Below are 24,658 nucleotides of genomic sequence, written 5' to 3' on the forward strand. Positions count from 1 at the left end.
TTAAGCCACTGAGTCTATTGCAATTTGTTATAGCAGATACGGGAAACTAATACAGTAAATAATGTGATTGCACGATCTTGTTCCCTTAGCACTTTTCATTAGGCTTTATTTCTCAGGGTTTGGGAGTAAAGTACATCTAGCAATGGAAAACATACCAAAAATAGTTGTACTGAAACTGCTGGTACTGTCAGGGGCTATATTTTAGAAAAATGTGTGTCTCATTTCAATAATTTTTCAAGAATGTTTTTTAAATGATAATCACACTTGACAATTAGAGCTTGATTGTTTGCTGTCAAGACTTTAAGGGATTTCTTTCTCTGCAGCCTGGATTTAATTTATGAAATTCTATTTAGACTTTCCACATTTAAATTCTTTTTTTTAAATTTTTTTAAAAGATTTTATTTATTTATTTACCTTTAGAGGGGAAGGGGAGAGGGAGAGAAACATCAATGTGTGGTTGCGTTTTGTGCATCCCCTGCTGGGAGTTGGCCTGCAGGGAACTGGCCTGCAACCCAGGCGTGTGCCCTGACTGGGAATTGAACCGTGATCCTCTGGTTCACAGGCCTGTGCTCAATCCACTGAGCTACACCAGCCAGGACTTTAAATTCTTACATGAGATGACTAAACTGTGTTTTTTTTCTTTTATATACTTTGGGAGTTTTGATATCAGGGTTTAAAAATGATTGAGACATTTTTAAATAAGTTATGTGATAGGTTAAATAGCTTACACATTTTCCATTCTTTGAGAGTGATTAATAGAATTTGCTGTTAAAACTGTCCAGGCCTTTCTGCATTAGATAAGCTATAGTATTTTGACTTTTCTTAGTTTATTCTGTTGTTATTTTATTCCATCTGTCTTTAAAAAGTATTCATCCCGAGACTTACTCATTATTCAGTTTTCTAGTTTATTAATGCATTGTTGCTTTAACTTTGTTAGTGTTCTTTGGTTCCCTGCAGTGCCCATTTTCCTGCTGTCAGTGTTCTCTTGCTCGTGCAGTGGTTATGGCAGGGACTCCTAGACCGTTGATAATGCACTGCCCAGCTGTTAGGGACTGGTGCCCCCTTTAGTAGAAGAAAGATATAGACAATTGGTAGCCCCTGCTGAAAGTGTGGCTGTGGAAAAACAATGGGCGAGGCTGCGGATAGTCACCTCCTTGTGAAGGGCAGGGCCAAACGGGTGAGGTGGGTATCTGCTTAGTTGAGAGAGGCAGGCTCCAAGTTTTGAGTGTGGAGGGTCAATAGGAAGCATCCTTCTATCTTTTGTTCAGGTGGTTTATGTTTTTGTCAAACAAATCAAGGTGTGTCATGAATTGTAATTCATATTAAACATAAGTATTAGATTCTCCTTGATTTTGATAACCATTTATCTTAATTTTTATTGCTATTGTAGATTTTTATCTTTATTTGTTCATAGAAACTTTTGAGAAGCTGACAGAGGCTTTGTTAGGAGTGGCCAGCAAGGTGCTGCTTTGCACCCAGATTATGAATGTGCAATTCAAAATGCTTCAGAGGTATTTAATCTCCTCTAAAACATAAAATAATCCTGAAAATTGTAGCATTTTCTTTTTTATATAAGNGTGGAGGGTCAATAGGAAGCATCCTTCTATCTTTTGTTCAGGTGGTTTATGTTTTTGTCAAACAAATCAAGGTGTGTCATGAATTGTAATTCATATTAAACATAAGTATTAGATTCTCCTTGATTTTGATAACCATTTATCTTAATTTTTATTGCTATTGTAGATTTTTATCTTTATTTGTTTGTTCATAGAAACTTTTGAGAAGCTGACAGAGGCTTTGTTAGGAGTGGCCAGCAAGGTGCTGCTTTGCACCCAGATTATGAATGTGCAATTCAAAGTGCTTCATAGGTATTTAATCTCCTCTAAAACATAAAATAATCCTGAAAATTGTAGCATTTTCTTTTTTATATAAGAATAAACATATCCATTATAAGTAAATGTAATTTTCATGAAACTTTAATTTGTAGGACCTCTTTGCTACTGATGTTAGAAGATGAAAATAGAGCTTCATTTCTGTACATTTGTCTATAATTCTAATTTATACTGTTGCAAAATAGCTACCCACTTCCCTTTCTTTGATGCCTCCACCTCCCTGTCTGTAAAATACTTCATAGTTCAGATGATTGGGGGGGTTCCTTTTGGCTGATATTGTATGATTTGAATTTTATTGCTTGTAAATCTCAACGAGAGTATCTTAGGAAAGCTTCTTACTAGTAATTTGGTCTGTTGTTACTAGGCACCATATTTTGCTGTGTAGAATGTGTACTTTTTTGCTCGAATTTTTGAGGGAAAAATAAGAATGTACAGTATACATGGGTACAATGATTACATACCATGGGTGCAGTAATGGGAGTAATAATCACATGTGTAATTTGCACAAAAAACGTGGGTGTGCATTATACACAGGAGCACATTATGCAAAATATGATCTTTTGTTTTCACTGGTCTTTATCAGGTACCTATAGTTTTGTTAGGTGAAGTTCAGAACAATGAAAAGGCATAAACCCTGCTTCTAAGGATGTTGTGATCACCAAGGCATATTGAGAAGAAAGGAAAAGAATGTTGTGTTGGCTTTAGTGGCAGAAGTTGTCCACCTGAGTGGCATATCTGGAAGATTGGTAAGGTTTTTCCCAATGGCTGAAGAAAATGAAAAGCTTATTTGCTTTCCTCTCTCTCTCTTTTATCTCTGTATATTCTTATTGCTTTCCCAATATAAAATAAATGGTGGGAGTAGATCCTGCTTATGGTATTTGGTTTAGGGAATAGGAACCTTCACCTTATTTTTTCCTCCTTCAGTTGGATGTGAAATTCTGGTATTGTAGGGCAAAGGAGAGACCAGGGTTTATGAAGACTGCATATCTTGTGAATCACAAGTGGAGTTCTTCAGTTACTACAGGCTCAACTTTTTCACTTGTCCAGTTGAAGTACTGTGGTAAGGAAAGCAGCTTTGAGAGATTAGTATCTTAGTTCAGTCAATACAAGGTTTTGAAGAGGATGCTGAAGAATGGCTTTACAAATAATATTTATTTTTGTCATATACTTATTTCTGTAATAAATAAAATACATGTTTATTTTAGAAAATTTAGAAAATATTGACAATAGCTCACAATAGTGATTTTATTTGCTGTCTTCTAGAATGATCACAGCAACCCCATGATGTGAGTCCTATTATCATTTCTATTCTATAGATGGAGAAGCTGAAGCATGGAATAGTTACTGTGGTTGTGGGGGTTATTCTGATTTTCCACCACATATATATATATAAATTTCTTCAGTAAAACTTGAATCATGCAACACAGGTTTTATGACCTGTGTTTTTCATCTAATAAAATGTTTTGAGAACATTTCTCTTTGTTATTAGTCTTTGAAAACATATTTTAATGTGTGTGCAATATTTAATCTTTTGAAATTTATTTAACCCAGGGTTTCTCAGCCTTTTCATTATTGGCCACACAATTTTTTTTGGTTCTGGGAGATTGTCCTATATATTGTAGGATGTTTAGCATCATCCCTGGCTTCTACCCACAAGATGCCAATAACACCATCTCCTCCCACTCAGGTATGACAACAAATATGTCTCCAGACATTGCCAAATATATGTCCCAGGAGCACAAAATAATCTCCAGTTAAAGACCACTTATTTAATCATATGTATTTTATGCTTTTTAAAATCGTAAGTGGATATGAATAGACTCATTATGAATTTTCTCTCTATATGATAAGGTAGACCCATATCATCTAGGTTACATTTTCTAGCTCCTAATTTTAGCTAATTTGGGAGGTTAAAATGTTTTTGGTAATAGCAATATTGCTTCAAAACCAAGAATTTAATAACATTATTTGCATTCATGTATGAATGTAATTGCTTACCTGTCACCAGTCTGAATGCAAGGCATCCTGGGAGTTTTCAGCACAATTGTTTTATTGTAGATGAATTGCATCCTTTATTTCTGTATCACTTTCTTAAAAAAGTTTGGTCATTGAGGCAGCTAAATACCCTGTGTTATTAATGGACAGCAGAAATTACTCTCTCAGCATGTTTATGTAATTTTTCTGGATATCTTTTGACATCTTAGAAGGATGTATAAAGCTATCTTTCTTACCACACAGTCATTGTTTTGTATAAGTAAAATCATCTTTCGGTAATAATACTGTTGCCTACAGTAATTAATAGTTGAACTTGCCCTTTTTAGGAAGTGCTGTTCATTTGTGAGAGTAGGGAGGGGTGGTGGTAATACAAAGCTAATTAAAGTCTTCATTTGCCCTTAATTAATTTTGAATCTTCACATGTAGAGTCTTTTTTATACAGATTTTCTCATCATAGATCTCTTCTACTTGTTCTGGAAAAATTCAAGATTGATATATTTGGAGGCATCCTCTGTTGTCCATGTACATTTATTGATACCATTATAGTTTCAAATAAATGTTTATTTATATATGATTTATACAATGATAGGTAGTTGTTTTTGACTATGTTGACTTTGTTGAGAGTACCATGTTATAGAGATCTGTTATTAAAAGTTTGCTATGTTTTTGAGACTTAATTTGAATGTCATTGACATACAGTATAATTTCAATTATGATTTTAAAAAAATCTTATTTGTATTTGACACCAACTTTTTTTGGTTATTGTTTTCTCACTATTTTTTCTAATAGTGATCAGAAAGAAATATTTTGGTATGTCATGGAGTATGATTTGTAAAAAGAAATTTTTTTAAATTCAAATTTTCTAAAATTCAAATATTCTGATAATAGACTTTAATGGCTTTTTTATGTCTTAAACTTAAGAGGTTGACTACTAATTTTGAAAATTTCAATTTTTCTTAAGGTAGGGAAAATGTTCTAGAGGAGGAAAAACTTTATTTTGTACCTTTTTATCCACATTTGATTATTAATTTGCTTTTTATTAATACTTGGTTTTTCACTGTGGAAGTTTAAATTGCATCTTCTTAACAATAAGAATTTTTTAAATATGTTAGTGTTCCTTACTATATCTAGCTTTAAAACATTGAATATTCATTTAAAAGGATTTGTCCTAGTCAGATGTAGTTGATCGTAAGAGAAGAACTAAACCATTAACCTTACTGAAATTCCTACAAGTTCAGCTGGGGTCTTTCTCATAAGTGAAACTGGATGGGACAAAGGGCATTCCATAGAGTGAGATTATGAATTGTCTAGGAGTGCTCAACTGCTGTTATTTTTCACTAATTTAATTGGACTTTATATCTTACTTTTCCCCTTCAGTCTATTTAGTATCATTTTATTTTGTAGAGAGAAAAAAACACAAGACAAAACTGGATTTTAATAAATGATATCCAGATATAAAAATTTAAGTTCTATGTATTAATAGTAACCATAGAAAATTTAGTGATCTTCTGGTTAACCTCTAGAATTTATGTAATGCACATTTTAAAAAAGTAAAATCCAAGTGTTTATTTGGACTATAATAATGATTTTTAAAATGTACTGATATGCAGAAGATGTGGATAAAGTTAAGACAGCATGAAAAATTGGTCATAGAAACAAAAAATGTTCTTGTACATTGTACAGTTTGAAATTATAGAAATTGTACATGTTGTAAATTTGAAATTATCAGATGAAAAATACAATATTCTTGAGGACACTGTCCATGCAAGTTTATCCTTTGGTGGTGTTAGTTGACACGAACCACAGCTCCTGGGGTCCACAATGTTATGGATGAGACAAGACAAATTCACATGGACTACCGAGTCCTGTGGAGCAAAAAGGATGGCATAGCTTCTCTCTCAAGAAGAAAAAAGCCTCGGAGAACTTTGGCCATTCTCTCAAGAGGAGAACGCCCAGACCCTTGCCCTGAAAGGCTTTAATTGCTTTTCTGGGAACATTACATGATGGTCCTCATTTACTATGCACAGATTTTCTTTAGGTGGTTACTTTTTACAGAAAACAAAGGAGAAGATTCCGCTAACCACATCACAGAAGAAGGATATTTGCAAATGCACAGGCAAATGTGGTTGAACTGGTTACACTCATCCTTGGAAGGTTTAGCATGGATTTTAAGAAGTTACTTCAAAGATATGCAGTAAACATTTGCTTCCTCAATTCAGGGTGCAGGAGTTTTAGCAAAAGCAAGTCTTATAGCAGTCTAGGTACAATGTAAGCCTGATTGATTCCCCATGGGAGAACCTATCCATGGGTGTGGGTCCTGTGCATCTCCGAGTGGGAGCTGGGCCCACGCCACGCAGAATGATCTCCTATAGTTAGGAACAAAATTATAGTCCTTAATTGCCTTAATTTGTTATCCCAAAAGTATTTTTTTTTTGTTTTTAAGTTCAAAATGTAGTAAGAATGAGTATGATATGAAATTTATTTTCAGAGTGTTTTAGAATTCTATACAATGGTTTAAAGGACTTGTGTTGAATTCAAAGTGCTGTACACAGTGAAAATCTGTGTTAGTTGATTGTTTTGAAAGGAAAGCTACAAATTTTTCTAGTATGGGTAAATGTCACTCTCTTCTTATCTTTGCTTAGCTGAGAGTTAGGACTTGTACTATTCCACTAGGTTGTCTTAGAAACACAGTTAACTGTCATTTCAACTCAGACTGTTGATGGATTTGTATGTAAGTTTGCACAATTATTAACATTTAACAAAAATTATGATTTGCTTTTTATTAACACTGGTGGTTTTCCATGGAAGTTCAAATTGTATGGAAGCCTTTTTGTATTTAAATATTTTATAAAGAAACTATTATATCTGCCTGATTTTTTAAAAATGTTTTTTATTTAAAATGTGATATATAGTCTGAAGCAGTACAGTAACCTCTGTGAATTGTATTTTTGAATCACTTTCCATTTTCTTTGTTTACAGCTAACAGAAAAAACCTTAAAAATTCACCTTTAGCTTTCTTTTAACTTAACATAAAAGAGACCTGTCAGAAAAGTGCAAAATGCTATATCAAATGCCTGATATTGAAGTTTTCATTTTATTTATGGTTTTTGAAGCCTGGCACAAATACATCAGTGAACTGTGTTGTGAAACTATGTTTGTATATTTATTGAGAGGAATTATTTAGTTTTCAATTGTAAATAAGACAGGCAAATGTTATTTACAGTAAGTTTATCTAATGGTCCGTGGATGAGTGCTTTTATGCAAAATAGTCAAGAGGCTAGAATTAACTTTTCACATTGAATGCACATTTGATGTCTAGACCTGAGCAACATGTGACATCTTATTATAAAGACTACCATTCAAGATTCAATTTGTATTTACCACATTTACTTCAGAATGCACACAGTGTTTTTGCCACATTTCATGTTAACTTTGTAATAATTTCTATTTTTCACCTGTAGGTGCATAAACAGAAGTGCCTATTTGTCACTTTTTGTGACTTTTCTTTTTTCTAGGTTCTTTGGACTTGGTTAATTAGCTATTTCATATTTTAACAACATGCCACTTTTTGACAGGCAGCAGCTTACTGGGTTGGCTTAATTATCATTAGTTATTTTTCAATTTATTTTTATTTTTTAACCCTAACCAAGGTTATGTTTGTTGATTTTAGAGAAGAAGGAAGAGAGAAAAGGCAGGGACGGGGGAGAGCAAGAGAGAAAGAGGGAGTGAGAGAGAAATTAAGGAGAAGAGGGTGAGAGAGAGAGGAAAAAAGAAACACTATTTTGTGAGGAACATCAATCAGTTGCCTCCCACACATGCACCATCCAAGATTGAACCCTCAACCTTCTGCCATATGGCATGAACTCCAACCAACTGAGCCAACTGTCTGGGACATTAGTTTTTAAAAGAAATATGTCTTGACTCCTGCTCAAGATGGAGGTATAGGTAAACATGGCTTGCCTACTCACACAACCACATCAAAATTGGAACCAAACTATAGAAAAACAACTACAGAATTAAACCACATCCATCCTGAGTGCTAGGCATGGCAGATATGTGGAGTGGGTTGGTCTCATATCCGTGGATACATTTTTGGGTGGGGTATATTGGGAGTGAGGAGCCCCACCCCCACATCAGGTCCCCCAGTGCTAGGAAATTAAGCTCCCATAACTTCTGGCTATAAAAACCAATGGGATTTGAGTCAGCGAAAGGAACTACTGGATCCCCAGGAAGTGCCTCTTAAAGGGCCTGAATGAGGACTTACTCAGACTTACTCCCTCTGAGCTTCAGCACTGGAATAGCCGCTTAAAAAGCATGAGTAGCATATGGGGAGGAACTGAAGTGTCTGGCATAAAGGTGAGAGCAAGGGGATAGCTTTCTCTAAGATAGAAAGGTAGGCAGAGACCATTTTTCCTTTTCCGAAGCCTCCCTTCAAAGAACCACAGAGCCAACCGAGTGTGCCATATCTCTGACTCCATTTACCTGGCTAAAAATATTTGCCCCTGCCCTAGAGATCCTCTGAGGCTCTGTCCCACCCAACTTACAGGCCCACCCAAGCTGGTATCTGTGGCCTTTCCATATGAATGGCTGGCCTTGGCTCATGCTTTGTAACTTCCTAAACCTTCTCAAGCAACAGCCAGCCTGAGTGAGCCTCAAGGCCCCATACATCTTGCTAAGTGGCTCCAGGCCCAGCACTAGTAGCAGCCAGCCTAGGTTCACAGCTTGGCTTTGCCTGGGAACCTCCAACACAAGCACAAGTAGCAGCCATCTGATTGCTTTGTAGCTCATGCAAGGTGGCCTGGGCAAAGCACAGGAGGGGGCTGATGTTGGCCTGCACCACCTGTGAAACTCCGGAACCTGCACACCCAGTGGACAGCTAGAGATAATACTGAAGCACCACCACCCTGCCCCCACACAGCTGATCCTCCATGGAGAGCTGAGGTTGGTGCTCAGTGGTCATAGCCAATCTTTGCAGCTGACTGGCCTGGGTAAATCCCTTGCATTGACCTGCCAATAGCAGTCAAGTCTCAGCTTACAAGAGCAGGGTGTACTCAGCCAACATGGAGGGCACAACTCAATACCCAGGTTGGGTGATAGGAGAGGCTGTGCCACTGGATCCTATAGGACACCTACTACATTAGCTCATGCCATCAAGATGGAGTCATAGTATGTCCACCTAATACATGGAAACAAACAGGGAAGCTGCCAAAACAAGGAGACAAAGAAACATGGCCCAATTGAAAGAACAGATCAAAACTCCAGAAAAAAACCTAAAAATGGAGAAAAGCAATCAGACACAGAGCTCAAAACACTGGTTATAAGGATGATCCAGGAACTCATTGAACACCTCAAACAGCATAAAAACGGTCCATTTTGATACAAAAGGTACACTAATTGAAATAGCAAACTATTTACTGAGAAACAACAGTAGAGTGCATGGAGCCAAGATCAGATCGATGATTTGGAATATGAGGAAACAAGAAACAACCAATCAGAACAAGAAAAAGAAAGAAGAATCCAAGAAAGTGAGGATGGTATAAGCAGCTTCTAGGACAATGTTAAGTGTTCCAACATTCATAGGGGTGCCAGAAGGAGAAGGGGAAGAGCAAGAAATTGGAAATGTATTTGAAAAATATAATCAAAGAAACTTCCCTAATTTGGTGAAGGATATAGACATGTAAGTTCAGGAAGCACAGAGAATCCCAAGCAAGATGGAGGCAAAGAGGCCCACTCCAAGACACATCATAATTAAAATGCTAAAGGTTAAAAAAGAGAATCTTAAAAGCAGCAAGAGAAAAGCAGTTAGTTACAGCAAAATTCCCATAAGACTGTCAGCTGATTTCTCAAAAGAAACTTTGCAGGCTAGAAGGGATTGTTAAGAACTATTCAAAGTCATGAAAAATTGAGACCTACAGCCAACATTCCTCTACCCAGCAAAGATATATAGATTCAAAGGCCAGATGAAGAGCTTCCCAGAAAAGAGAAAACTAAAGGAGTTCATCATCACCAGATGATTATTATATGAAATGTTAAAGGGACATATTTAAGAAAATACGTAGTCATTTTTTATTGAGTTCTCAGTATTGTAAGTGAAAATTCTCCGGGGAAGTTTTTTTTCTCCAGAAGTCACCCATTACTTTACTGGATAGACAAGTTGGTTACATACCTTATTCCAGTCCAGGGTTGAATGAGTCAAAGCTAGATTGACATTTTGGTAAGTAACTTTTTATGTACCCTGGGGCCCAGAGTTCCAATTGAAAGTCTGTGGTATTCACCAGAAACTTATTTTCTGATGACTCATGAACATTAATTCTTATTTTCTTAGCATAGTGAGGCAGCCAGTTTGTTTGCATTTTTGAGGCTTTCTGTTTAACTTTTTAGTCTCATACCTCATATAGCTTTGAAAATTGGCAGTTGTTTTGTGGGGAAAACTGGCTGCCTCACTCTTCCACTAGGTTCTTAGCCCCTCAGGTTTCCAGTTTGTCATCCTGTCCCCACAATTACCAAAAGGTTTGCTGCTTTCCATATCTCCAGCAGTGGCCATTTTTCCAAGCAGATCTTGAGGGTTCAGTTCCTTCTACTGTACCCAGAATTGGTGAAAATCTCTAGGAAGAATGGTTGAAGAATGCAGGCTTACCTCTCCGTCCTTTCTCTGCTATCTTGGAATGTTCTTCTAGTTCAGATTGCCCCAGCAACCTTTTAATTGATGCCTTTGACTGATGTTGCCATGTATTTCATTAAGCCTTTCTAGTTATTCTGGACTGGAGCATTGGTATGACTCAGGCTACTTAAATACTAGCTGAAAGGTAAAGACTGTACAATTATTTTTAAAGGAAAAGTCTATGAGTAGATTATTTTTGTGAACTTCTGTTTTGCCAGCTTTATGCTGTCACAAGTATTGATATGTGCACACTCTTTTTCGTTTCTCATTATTAAAATAAAGTCTTATTCTGAATCACTGTAGTAATTTTTTTGTTTTTAAAAAATTTTAAAGATTTTATTTATTTATCTTTGGAGGGGAAGGGAAGGAGAGAGGGAGAGAAATATCAATGTATGGTTGCCTCTCGTGCGTCCCCTGCTGGGAACTGGCCTGCAACTCAGGCATGTGCCCTGACTGGGAATCAAACTGCGGTTGTTTGGTTCACAGGCCTGCCACTGTATTAATTTTTATAACTATCCTGGATTTATTAATTAATAGCCCTTATAGTCAATAGAGATTCCTAACTTTATTCCATAACTGTGGGGACTAAGGGTATTTTATAATGCTGTATCACAATGAGGTTAAACATATAAAGTTAGTAATAATATCTATAAAATGATTAACATTTTTAATGCATAAATCGGTTTATTTGTATGAGTAAACAGATATTTTCTGACATAAATTAGCAGTGATTATTCATGGATTATCAGTTGTTTAAAAGAAATATTAAAATATTTTTAACGTAGAGGGGAAGCATATATTTTGCTTTATATAAAATTTCCAGTTCACTTTTATTTAGTTTTTTTGTAATTATGTTTTCTAATTAAAATGAAAATTTGGCATATGTCTACATAGTGGGCTGGTTTTATATTTATTTTAATATGCCAAAGTTGATTAATGGTAACAGTAAGTATATGTAATCTTGTTTTCGATCTTTGAGTTTATTCTACCAGTGCAGTCATAGAGGCTGATACATCCACTTGGAAAAGTGAAACCTGAAATCTTAACCTTTTGCTATAGTTGCAGTTATTTATAATCATTGAGGGAACCATTTTTGGGTCTCCCTTAAGAAATATGTTTTGAATCTTTGACAATATCAGATAAATCCGTGAAAGCTGTTGATTTCCCTGCTTTTTGTGCAGGAAGAAGAGAGTGAAGAGGAACCCAAACTTAAGTATGAAAGGCTTTCTAATGGGGTAACTGAAATCCTTCAGAAGGATGCTGCTAGCTGCATGACAGTCCATGACAAGGTAAGATAGCCCTTGTAGAGGATTCTTCTGTTTGTCATTTCTTTTGTAAGTTTGTGTATACTTTGCAGTTCTCATGCTTTTAATGGTGATTTTTAACAGTAATTGTGTCTTCCTGCCATTCTTCCTCCTCCTTCCTAACCATAAAAAAATCAAAACAACAACCAAAAATATTATGTGTTTATTTGTACGCTCACTGAGAGCACACTGTAAGGGTGTATAGTAGAATTTAGACAATAATGGATGTGCAAGGTTTATAGTAAGTGGTTCTTGAAAACACTATCACATAATTCCTCAAATCATAAGTAGTATAGTAGAGAAGTATTAAGATTAGAAACTCTGTGGATCTCAGTGCTTTCACAAGGGTAGAAGGGATTATGTTGGCAGTAATCAGCAGAAAGACCGCAAATTATTACTTATATATTATATGAATGAATTAATTTATTCCACTGAGTCTGCTTGGAGCTGAGCTTTGTTACAAAGCTCCCACCGACTCTCTGAGTCCAGGCTAAGTACTACTGTTTGCCTGTTCTTGGGCTAGAACAGAATGTGTTGTGATTGGAGTATTGGAAGCAGGCAGTTTCAGTCCTTGCCCAATGAGCCCTGTGAGGACCCTTTATCTTTCACAAAAGGTAGACTCTCCAGCTCTCATCCATCTCCTGACTTTATCCTGTGTTACTGTTAGTGTAGCTCATCCTCTTCCTTGACCCCACCCATTTTCTTTGTACTTCAAATTATATTCCATTGTAAACAGGTTTCCCGTTTACATATCTCTAGAACATTGGTCTCTCCTTTTACCAGAATCAACACCTTGAGGTGCCCATCTTTTAGCTGCACCACCATTTGCTCCCCATTTATCACGATACCATTCTGTTGCTATTTTCTTGATCTTTCTGTTACTCCCTCTGGTTCTTTTACTTAACTTTCCCCTCTACCTTTTCTGTACATGTTTGTTATCCCAATATTTGGCTCATTGTCCACATTTATTCTAAATTTATACTCTTCTTGATGTTAAATTTCATGATTTCTGTGTTTCTGTTTTGACCGGAAACTTAGTATGTTCATAACAAACTCATTTTCTTTTCCATCTAACCTTGCATTTATTTTTTATTCTTATTCTCTGCTTCGCAGGCCCACGCTCAGTCCACTGAGCTACACCAGCCAGGGCTTATTTTTTATTCTTATTCTCATTTGGTGGCATCACCACGTCCTTTGTCAGGTAGTCTGAAACTGACTTCTTCTCGCTCTCTACCCAATCGTTCCCTGAGCCATGGTGATTTTCTTATCACCTGAGCCCTAGCTGAGTCCGTCATCTTCTGTCTGCACACACATTTTTCTAATTTAAACCAGTTTGTGCCCTGGTTGCCAGAATGATCTATTGAAAATGCAGATTTTAAAACCCTTGTATGATTTTCATAATCTATTAAATAAAGTGAATGTGGTATGTAAGACTCTGTATGATCTTGCCTCCTATATAATTGGCCGTAAAGGTGGTACTCCGACTGTAGTGGTTGGCTAATTTTACTCATAACATCTCTTGCCTGTTTGAGAACGGGGGATAGCTCTTCCAACCCATCTCAGTTGCTTGAAACCATTCCCATCCTGACCCTTCTGGTTTAGTTCGGAAATTCTTTGTTTCTTCCTGGAACTAATGCATGCATGGTGAACCAATCTATTTTCCTTCAGATTTGCTTTTATTCTAGTCCATGCCTCACAGTTCTTTATACTAAAATAATCTTCCAGAAACTCAAAGCTGATTTTCTATTCCTCCTTCCTAGAATTCTTCATCGGCTCCCTGATGTCTTCATGATTTGCATACATACACTCCTTCCCTTAACTTCCCTACCCTTTATCTCCATAAATATTAATACCTTCTATTAACCAATTGTTCCTGCTCCATTGCCTGTTTCCTCCCATGATCATGAACTGGATGCTTCTGTCATATAAAACTATTTGTAATTTCTTGACTTTATCCTGCTATTTTCACTCCATGCCTTTGATTAAGTTGTATTCACTCTACCTAAAATGGTCATTCTCACAGTCAGCCACATTTACCTAGTGTCTATTGTTCAACTCCTTAAAAAGTTCAAAGGTCAGCACAGCTGTCATCTCTGATGTTCCATAAAGTCTTAGAGGTATTCCATGTTAAGCAAATTCTTTAAATTTAATTATAATTAACCATTTTTATCGGTTCCATTGTACTGTCACCCTTTTAAGTCATACTTACTTATTACCTATGCATGTAACAGATTAATTTGGGATTTGGCCACCTGCTGTTATACACAACCATAAAACAGAGATTGGTGGGGAGCAAAAAAAGGTTTTTATTAACAGGATTCAAGGTTTGGGAGAGCTGAGGTCTCCCCTGCTCCAAGCCACTCTCTTATGCAAAACATAGAAATACCCTTGTACCCAAAAAGACTAAAATCCAAACCCATTTCCAGAGGTCCCTCACATGCTTTTATCCTTTTTGGAGCTTGAGGTGGCTACATGAACAGGTCTCCATCCTTAGGCTCTCTCTTCAGTGCATGTACTTGTGGGTTTCATTGTCACCATCACCTCGTGCAACTTCTCTCTCTCTCACAGAGCCAGGTTGCATTGCCAGCTCACTGCAGCTGGTCTTAGAGCCTTAGACCTCTGGGCCCCAGTATTCAAGGTTGCTTGTGCCTCTGGGACTGAGGAACTTTCCTGATTTACTCATCAGCATACTGCTCTCAGAACGAGAGAGTAGAAGAGTCCAGGTCCCATGAGTTGTGTAGCATAAGGTTGCAGCGTGCTGCTGGCCCATTGCTGGTAAGGTTCACATCCTGCATGCACACCTGCTTCAGACCATGCAAGTAGGGCAAGGCAAGAACTGCAAGCTGGTACCAGTGTTCTGTGGGGTCCTGTGAACACTCTGTATGCCACCCTGACTCAGAGCAAGTCATGAGGAAGAAAGAGAGTGGGCTTATGTGCGCCTACCATTTTAAATCTTTCCCCCCAAATCCCCCACACCGTGGGGCTGTCCAAATCCCAAACAATTCCAAGCTAACATCTACTGTGAGTGTCAGTTCACACTATACCTTTGTCCCTCCTCTGGTTACTACGATCTGGAAGAGGTTAGGAGTTTCTTAGACATGCGCAAGGGCACAAGCATCTCAGCCCATAGTGGGACATCATGCTAGAGCCACTTTGGTTTCATTTACTGTTGCCACAGGCAACCTCCTTTGTGGCCACCCTGCCATCTCCCAGGATGTTCAGGCTCTCATGCACGCTTAGGGTTTCTCCTTAAGAAGGATTGGGGTGTCCCCCGCTCTGTAGCAATTTGGTCAAATCCCTGTGTTATAGTTCCTCTCTTAAACACTTTGGACTTTGTAATCTTACAGAGACAATGGGCAAAGGTCTTATGTTCCATAGCTACTCCCTGCTGACCTTGGGCATTGTCCTACCTATCCCCAGTTCCAGAGATCCCTAACAGAATAGGGGTCTGGAGTGGAGGGTGGCCTTCCTGCATGGGGAAGAATATTGCAGAATCCAGGGCAGTTGACTGTCCCTGGAAGGCAGCATGTGTCATGTCCAAAAAAAATAGCACAGCTGGACAAGTTGGCAGTTCTCTGGTACTTTTGGTGACAGCTTTGGCAAGAGGGTTAGAAGGTGAATCACAGAACCATAACAACTAAGTGACAAAGGTAGGAACTAACTCTACAGTGTTGCAGATTAAGAAAGAGTGGCTTCTTTGCTGGACAGTGTGAAAGATGTCACATCATCTGAAGCCCTTTTGCCCACTATACTTAAATTGGATATATGTAATATTCTGTGATTCCCCATATAACATTTTTGGCCCTTTTCTATCTAAACCATTAGGGCAGAAAAAGAAAGCAATTTTAAATCAAAGTCAGTAGGTTGCCCCATACTTAGCAACTCAACCACTAGTGCAGCCAAACTGTTGAGTCTCCAGAAGTGGTAATATAGATGGACTTCTGAAGTGTAGCCTATACTGTGTAACCAAACACCCAGGTAAATGAAGTCACAGGTATATACCCTATGAAAATAGAAGGAAGAACACACAGGTTAACTCACACAACTAATCACAAACCAATCTCTGAGTTCATGAGACTGTCTTTTGAGAAGTCATCCACTTGCAAGGCCTTTGCTGGAATGACATTAAATGGTGATAATCTGATACATCCTTCCTGCTTGTATATTGTACATCTCGGTGACCTCACAAACCCAGTTCAATTTTCAAGTGAAAACCAAACTTTGAAGACAGTAAGCTGTACCAGAGTCCAATGTCCACATCCAAGCATTGTGATTATCCTTGAAACACAATTTTTCTCCTTGAGATCACCCTCATTGTCATCAAAGACTGCTAGTTTTAATTTTTGCCTGCTTATTTGCATAAACACAACAAGAACAGCACTTGCTCACATAAGGTTTTTAAATCTTCTTTGCTGTAACTTCTACAAGGAACTTTTAGATTGAGCTTTAGTCAGCCCTTCAGGGCACAGAAGCCAGTCCACATACCTGTCATAAGGCTTTGCCTGTAGTACCTGTATACCTCAAGTCCTTGTGGTTCCTAGTGTGTCTTGAGGTTCCCAATGTGTCTTAAGGTTCCTCCTTGCCCTCTTTCAGGAAAGTAACCTTGTTCCTAGAAAGACTGTTGTGAACCACATGACCAAACAAGGTACCAGCTATTTCTCCAGTGGGCTTTTGTTAGCTTTGAAAGTTCTCAGTTCCTCAAGGCTTTCTGGTAAGAGCCAGAGTTCAGGGATGCCTTTCCAGTCAAAGTCTCGGTTAAGAAAACCACCATTGTCAGCTGGTCTTGCTGGTTTTATGCAAAGAAACTTTATGCCATCACTCACTCATTAAGAATGACAAATTCTGGAGGGATCAGTAAGGAAGAAAAATATGAAGCCAAAACATATATCTTTGTTCTTTTAATATCCACCAAATTGCATCTCTATGCGTTATACCTTTCATTACTTACCTTCCAACTTAATCTAAAGTTTTAACTTTCAGAAACCTCAGTTTTCTTTCAAGACAGAAACAAAGCAAAATTTAAAGCAAAGATAGAGTTCCAAAAAAAGTGGGGGACTAGGACTAGCCTTAGAATCTTGACTCACACCAACTGTTCATGCCAACCAGTGACACAGATGACCTTTCCATAGGTCCAAATGCCCTCAATCCCAATGATAGAGACACTGTCTTGCCTATTAGTGTACCAACTCATCTCTTTCATGTTCTCAACTCAACTCAACTCAACTCATGTTCTTTCTAGCTGGTCTCATGGCTGAGACATGATCTCTCACCCTAGCTGGCCTGCCACCGACATCCAGCGACCTTTCCTAGATCCAGTGGCAGTGACATTCTATTGATCACTGGTCTCATGGTAGAGACAGAGAATTCCCATTGTGCACAAAATAGCAAAGTTCAAATGACATCCCCAGAAATTTAGAAAGCAAGCAAACAATAGCTGTTACCAAGGGCTGAAGTTCTTTTCTTTCAAGTTTAAAACTTTTAAAACCTCCTACATACCTTTACAACTTTCTACACACGTTCCACAACTTTCACGGACCTTCTAGATTCTTTTACAACTTTTCTACAACTTTCACAGGTCTTTGCTAACTTTCTGCAGCCCTTCTGCAACTTTCATAAACCTTCTGTAGTCTTCACAACTTTTCTACCAAACTTTGATCAACTTTACAAACCTTCTTCAACTTTTTATATACCTTATACTCAGTCAAAAATAACCATAACTCACTTTCAGTCTTTGTCCTTTTTAACAATGGGAAAGACCATGCTTTAACTCTATATCAGGTAGCTACAAGTCCTTAGGTTTGCGAGCAGATCTTGTAATTTCTTGCAAAACAGACTCTACAGGAATCCTGTTGTGCATGACCTGAATGCCTGGACATACTGGATCTTGTCCCACTTTCCTAACCATTGACAATAGCACTCCAACTCCAAGACAGTATAACAATATAGAGAACCATTTATGTGCCATTTCTCTCCATATTCCAAAATGTACATAGGCCAAACAGTGTTGCAATAGAAATCCAGCTCCTCATTACACTTTGGATAATGACTTTACGCAGTCTACTAAAAATCTGCCCAGTGGGCTCACTCCAGTAGCCAAAACAGAATAGCCTTTATTGACCCAGGTGTATAGACCGATAATTATGAGGCCAATGAGACACCAGGCAAACTGGGAACATAGAAGCAGAACTTGAACCCACAACTTCATTTCATAAGCAGGGTTTGGGATCTTATCTTCTGCCAACCAGGGTTGCAAATTGTGGCCCCTTAAAACTGGTAATCCTCATCCAATTCTACCCCCATGGATTTCCTGAGGACCTGTATGTGGGGCTGGAACAAAGAGTGGCCTCTGAATGGTGACCCCCACAAATGCTTGAGTGATCCTCATCCCTTCTTAGAGTCTCTGTTTTCTAGAAGGCCCATTTCCTCAGTAGTTTCCCCAGTGTGTGGATAGTCCTTGACCAGAGCCCAGGTTATGGCTCCCACAGCGGCCCCCATTGGACACTGGTACATGGCTTTCAGAGCTCAAATGATCCCACCCTTTAGATGGGTCTCTCACAAACCCCAGTTCATGGCCCTGGAACCAGAGGTGTCTCCATCAAATTCCAGTTGCAGAGAAAACTGGCAAGTAGCCTGAAAGGTGGGTGTGGTCCACTAGGTTTTGTGGAGCCAAAATGGAAGTGAAACCCAGGTGGCACACCCTGTATGGCGGTACGCCTGCATGACAGCCCAACTGGCACAACCCCCATGTGACCTGCAGCCTGCATGGCAGAGGTGGCCTGCCAAGTGGTACCTACCCCACATAGCTCTAACTGGATGCATGTGGCACTGTGCCCCACCTCCAGCGTGCATGCCAGTACAGCTCACCCAGTATTGGGGTCCCTTTCCTCCCCCAAACTTTTTTCCATCATCCTGGCATTCCCAGCAATTGGCACCTTGAGTGGGGGTGCAGTGAAGTTTCCTTAAACTGGGAAATCCCCACGGCTGTGCTCCTGGGGTTGGTCTACCATAGGTGGCTGGAACAGGATTATAGTTTGCTTTGTCCCATCTAAGGGTGTCCAGCTCTGTTACAGGGTAATTTGGAATTACCCAAATTATACAACAGTTTATACAATGCCTGCCACCTTATACAACAATAAAACAGATTGGGGGGAGGAAAATGGTTTTTATTAACAGGATGCATAGTTTGAGGGAGCTGGCATCTCCCCTGATTCTAGCCATTCTATATTGATTCTAGCCATTCTGTATTGCAAAACACAAAATTCCTCTTGTTCCCTAAAAGACTGAAATCCAAACACATGCCCAGAAGTTCCTCTCCATTCTTATCTGATATTTGTGGAGCCCAAGGTGGCTACCTGAACAGGTCTCCATCCTCTGGCTCTCTCTGATGTATGCATGTGTGGGTTTCAGTGTCACCGTCACCTCACACAGCTTCTCTCTGTCCCGGGGCCTGGAGTGCACTGCCAGGTCACTATAGCTGGTTGTGGTAGGGGTTCAGTCACTGGGCTCCAGTGTCCAAGGCTGCTCTAGCCCCTGGGGCTGAAAAACTTTTCTGGCATGTGCGTCTGTGTGCTGCTCTCAGAATGGAGTGGAAGCAGTCCAGTACCTGTGTTCCATGCGGCACAGTATCACAGTATCCTGCTTGCCTGCTGCTGGTGAGGTGCACGTCCTGCATGCAGACCTGCTCCAGACCCTGTGAGCAGGGCAAGGCAAGAGCTATGAGCTGGGCCCAGCACCCCACAGTGTCCTCTGAGCATTCTCTACCCCAACGTGATGAAGGACAAGGGACGAGGAAGAGAGACAGGAAGCTTCTGCATGCCCGCCATTTTAAATCTTTTCCCCCAAATCCCACTGCTGTGGGAGTGTTCAGATCCCAAACAATTCCAGGTCAACACCCACCATGAGTGTCAGACTGCACACTGTCTTTGCCCCTCTGGCCATCATGATCTGGAAAATGGTGGGAGTTTTCCAGCCACATGTGGGGGCACAAGCATCTCAGCACAGATTTGGACATTACACTGCGGCCCCTGGAGCCTTGTTGGTTGTTCACTGTTGCCTTGGGCAATTTCCTCTGCAACCCCTGCCCCATCTCTGGGGAAATGCAGACTCTCTTTCAGTCTCAGGGTTTCTCCACTGGATTGAGGTTTCCCCTGCTCCCCAGTAATCAGTCCTGACCCCTCTGTTACATGCCAGTCACTTTTGCGTTTGGGGTGTTGAATGAACTATTGAATGGATGAAATAGAAAACAAAGTGTACCTGTTCAGATTACACTTCATTATCACCATACTTAAACCAACTTGCCAAGGAGCCTGAGTGTTGTAAGTGTAATATGTGCTAACTTTTAGATCATGCAGTTTGATCTGAGGCCCATGTTTTTGCTTTTGCTTTTGTTTTTATTTTATGAGGTTTCTGGTGCAATGGAGAGTATTTTAGTTCTTAATTCTGACCCTAGCTCTGCTGTTCATTGGCTCTTTCTAGGGAAAGCACATAAACTCTCAGACTTATTTCTACTTATGTAATTAAAGGTACTCCCTACTTTGGAAAGCGCTATGTTAAACATAGATGATATTATATAGCGGAGCACATTTAAAATGTGCTACTTCTTATGTCCTCTGTGGTATTCAAAGGACTGCTTATTATTTCCACTTGTTTATGTACCAAAAGCCCAGTTATTCAAAGTAAAAGCACTTACGCTAGAGAATGGTTCAGAAGGATTAGATGCCCAATCTGATTGTTTGTTAAATGAGTCAAGTTTCTGTAATCAAACATGAAAGAGGCTAATTAAGTTATATTTATTCTTTGCCCATCCTGGATTGTAGGTACTCTCATGTTAAAAAAATTTTTAATAGTTACAAAAACGCAAGGCTTTTAATGACTGGAAAGATAATCACATTTAAATAATTTGTATTTACATTTGTGATTTGTGGACAATTTTGCTTTTTCGTTGTTGTATTTAAGTAGTCAAAACCATTAGCAAGTCTGTGACTCATTCATAATTTTCATAGTTAAATAATTTTTTGAAGACCTCTGCAATTGGCTTATCAAACTTGTTTTTATAAGCATATTTAGTTATTTCTAAATGGGAATAGCAGTAATTTATCTAAGTGATGAAATATTTTTGTAAACAAAAGGTAGTTTGTCAAAGGCACTGTATTTTTCAAAACAATTCTAAAGTAATTATAGGTTAAAACTATAAAATCAAAATAGTTATTTTGTTTCTTTTCTATCTTAAATATTGAATGGGTTAAGTTAGAAATTTTGACAAAAGAAAAAGAAAAGGAATTAATGTACCCTACATAGAACCTTTAAAACTTTAATAAAGTAAAATATAGTTGGAAGTTCAAATATGGCCTTCACAGAGGTGTCGGAGATGATCTAGTTGTAAAACATTTGAAGAATCCAGTTCTCCTTAGTTGTCTAATAAACTAAATACAGTGTTTATGAGGAGAATCAGTACTGTCCAGTACTTCGGCTATAACAAGGTGAAGTACTGTTTATTTTTAGTTAGTGTTAAGTGGTTTGTTTTTATAATTGAAATATTGTCAGTGTCACTGTAAGAAAAAATTACAACCATCTGAATCCTGTGTTTCTGATTAGAATGTTCTTTTGCTTTGGCGAAAACATCCTAGTTTGGTTTATATATTCAAACTAATTTCTGCCCAGAATTATCCCTTGCCCCTTCCCTTTCCAGGGCCCAGGCATCCTCTTTTCACCAGGTTTGTTGTCTGCTGCGGATGAATAATCGCCATGGCACCTGGTGCACTCAGGCAGGATTGTGCAGCGGAATCGTCATACCTAGTTATGTCTGCACACCTGATGTTTTATTAACCAGTATTGATTTTTTACCCAGGGGACTTTTTTCTTCTTGAAAAAAAGGCAACCTTGCAGGAGTGAAAGGCATTGCTGGGATTGAATTTCTAACGAACCCCTTCTTTCCCTTTTTGTGACTCCTTTTTAATGTAGCTTTATATTTTAAGTGCCTCAACTGAAACTTAATTTTAAGCAATTCTATTTTGATAAGTCTTTTTAAATCTTGACTTTCTAAAAGATTTTTTTGAAGGTTGTGCTGTTTGACTGAAATGCATAGTAGTGCCTGTAAATTTGAGCATTTCATTGTAGGTTGCAATGAAGCATGCTCACATGCAGTGAAACACAGAGAATTTGAAACTATTTGAGTAATGCATAAAGAAATAAAAAGGAAGAAAAATCTCATGTCATATTTCATGTCCTAAAGTTTCTTCTGTTTTGTTTAGGTTAGTTTGGAGAATTAAAAGAATCATGGGAGTTCTGAACTAGCTTCATGTCATAAAATGAGTATGTAGCTCAACAGTTATTTGGGGACAGAAAAGGATTTTTTGCATTAGAATATAAAAATTTACACTCACTATCACATTAATTTATAGAGGCATTCTAATGCTAACTGATTAGATGTATGACTACATCTGAATATTTTTCACTTCTTGATATGGCATACATTTTTCTTTTTAAAAATACTACTTTGTTGTTTGTATATATGTGTTGAATTTTAATGATAGGACAAATTTACACATTTGTCAAAATTAAGGCGAGTTGCTTAATCATTCCCTTCTGACTTTTGTGTTCAACCTTAGGTTGGTCATGCCTTCACAGCTGCATTTTAATTTGCTGCCTCGGTCTGTTGTGTACAGACCACATACACACTATTGGCTGTCAGTAGACGAGGCTCCTCATGAGTCATTCTGACAGTTAGCTTGCACTGTAAGGATAAAGTAGGCCCTGTTCTGTTAGTTCCCGGAAGCAGGAAATGGATCATCTCCAAGGACTGCATATCTCCTAAGGCATTATAGATCACTTATGCACAGAGATTCTTGACTGTGAAAATGGTTTTATTAGTAAGTGTGTGTTAATGGTACATTAGTAAACTGATCCCTTTGTTCTTCTTACAGTTTTTGGCACTGGGCACACATTACGGCAAGGTTTATTTACTTGATGTCCAGGGAAACATCACTCAGAAGTTTGATGTAGTAAGTATACAATATAAAGTAATGTGTGAGCTAAATATTATGCAAAAATTTGTGCTTTAGAATATTAGCAATTTGTTTTAATAGCATAAAGGATCTTTATCAATTAAAGCAGAGTGCTAAGAACATGTACTATATATGTAGTTGTATACCAGATACAACTCTGACTGTTATGGTATGTCCTAAAAATTTTAAAGGTGAACCTACAAAGAAGTCTTATATGTATATATTATATATTTTGACTGATTGTTTTTATATACAAATTTCATTTAAAAATATACTCTTAGAAGTCCATTTAATTGCAATTCTGTACTTAATTATAGTCATCCATTTGGATGTAAGTCGAGCATTACTTCTGTGTGGCCCTGGCTGGTGTAGCTCAGTGGATTGAGTGTGGGCCTGAGAACCAAACAACCGCGGTTGGATTCCCAGTCAGGGCACATGCCTGGGTTGCAGGCCAGTTCCCAGGAGGGGACGTATGAGAGGCAACCATACATTGATATTTCTCTCCCTCTCTCCTTCCCTTCCCCTCCCCTCTAAAGATAAATAAATAAAATTTAATAAATAAATCAATAAAATACTTCTCTGTGTTCTTTTTAAATTATAATGCTATAGAATATCTAGGTGAAATGTTATTAGAAGAAAAAAATCTTCATCAGTGAACAGTGGTACTAATTTATATACTCAGGATATGTGGAATCCTTAAAAGTATGAACCCCCTCATTTGGTCACTGGTATCATTTGTACATACATACCTGTCATCTCCATCTCATCCAGTTCCCAAATGTAATAGAAAATCAATGATCATCTTGCTGGTTCATTTTCTCTCCTCTAAACGTAGAAAGCTTAATATTTTATATGAATTATATTAATCAAAAGCAAAGATTTAGGCTTTTAAATTTTTTTAATTGTGATTTGGAATCATTAAGGAGGAAGGAAATGTTGACTTTTGAAATTTGACTTTGGTGTTTAAGATGTACCTTTAAAGTATCAGTGGTTGTACCTTTCAAGTATCTTCCGTGGTTGTATGAATGAGAACATTTGGGGTGAAAAGGTGATCACTTTGGGGAACAGGTAATACTTTTTTGAAGAAAGCATTAGTACTTATTGAAAGATCCATCATAAGGTATTGGTGTAGTTTAAAAAGGAGACAGTAGTTTCTAAAGTTGACATATTGTGTATGAAAGGAAAGGATTTTTTTGTTGTCGTTCGTTTATTTGCTTAGAAAGGAAATGGAGTGACTGAATGATGACAGAATCTTTGGAATAGTCCAGAAAGGGATTTATGTGCTCTAAACATACTGATACATCAGGAAAATTATGGGTTTTTATTTTGCTTTAGCATCCCTTTTAGGCAAGAAGAAAATACTTTTTGCTCTCCCTCATCTACTCCTGGTCATTGGACCCCCAACTTGAATACTTAAGCACTTAGTCTTTGAATTGCCATCCATTAAAACAGGGAGCTGGTGCTGGGCAGAGCTCTCTTTTGTGGTGTTAGTCATATCTCCTCACCTTAAAAAAAAAACTTGCCTGTACGATCTCTTAAATTTCCTGCTCTAGTTCTGTGGTTATGTGACACTCTGCTTCTAATGTCTTTTTAATATTGTATAGCGATTGTAGTGCTTGCTTGCTAAGGTTCATGGGGCATATACTGCTGGTTCCATTGCCAAAAGAAAAAAGAAAAAACAAATACTGTAGAGTTTATTCGTGAATTTGTTCTCTCATTTATTTATTTAGTCGGTCCTTGTGTCTACTCAATATATACCTTAAGTTAAATCTTTTCTGATGTCAATTTTATGTCAAGTATATCTTA

The 24,658-nt window shown here is 38.0% G+C and overlaps 1 protein-coding gene across 2 annotated transcripts in view; it reads left to right on the top strand.

Moving 5' to 3' along the window:
* The window catches only part of VPS41 (VPS41 subunit of HOPS complex), a 212,469-nt gene that overhangs the window by 16,057 nt on the left and 171,754 nt on the right, over positions 1-24,658 (top strand). For both annotated transcript variants that reach the window (XM_037056531.1, XM_037056532.1), the window contains exons 3-4: positions 11,727-11,834; positions 22,772-22,849. In XM_037056531.1, the coding sequence (XP_036912426.1) occupies positions 11,727-11,834; positions 22,772-22,849 (186 nt within the window). The remainder of the gene's footprint in view (positions 1-11,726; positions 11,835-22,771; positions 22,850-24,658) is intronic.

Source organism: Sturnira hondurensis, unplaced genomic scaffold (assembly GCF_014824575.4).
Source record: "Sturnira hondurensis isolate 20B ecotype Veracruz unplaced genomic scaffold, ASM1482457v3 Scaffold0008992, whole genome shotgun sequence".
In the NCBI taxonomy this organism is placed as follows: Eukaryota; Metazoa; Chordata; class Mammalia; order Chiroptera; family Phyllostomidae; genus Sturnira; species Sturnira hondurensis.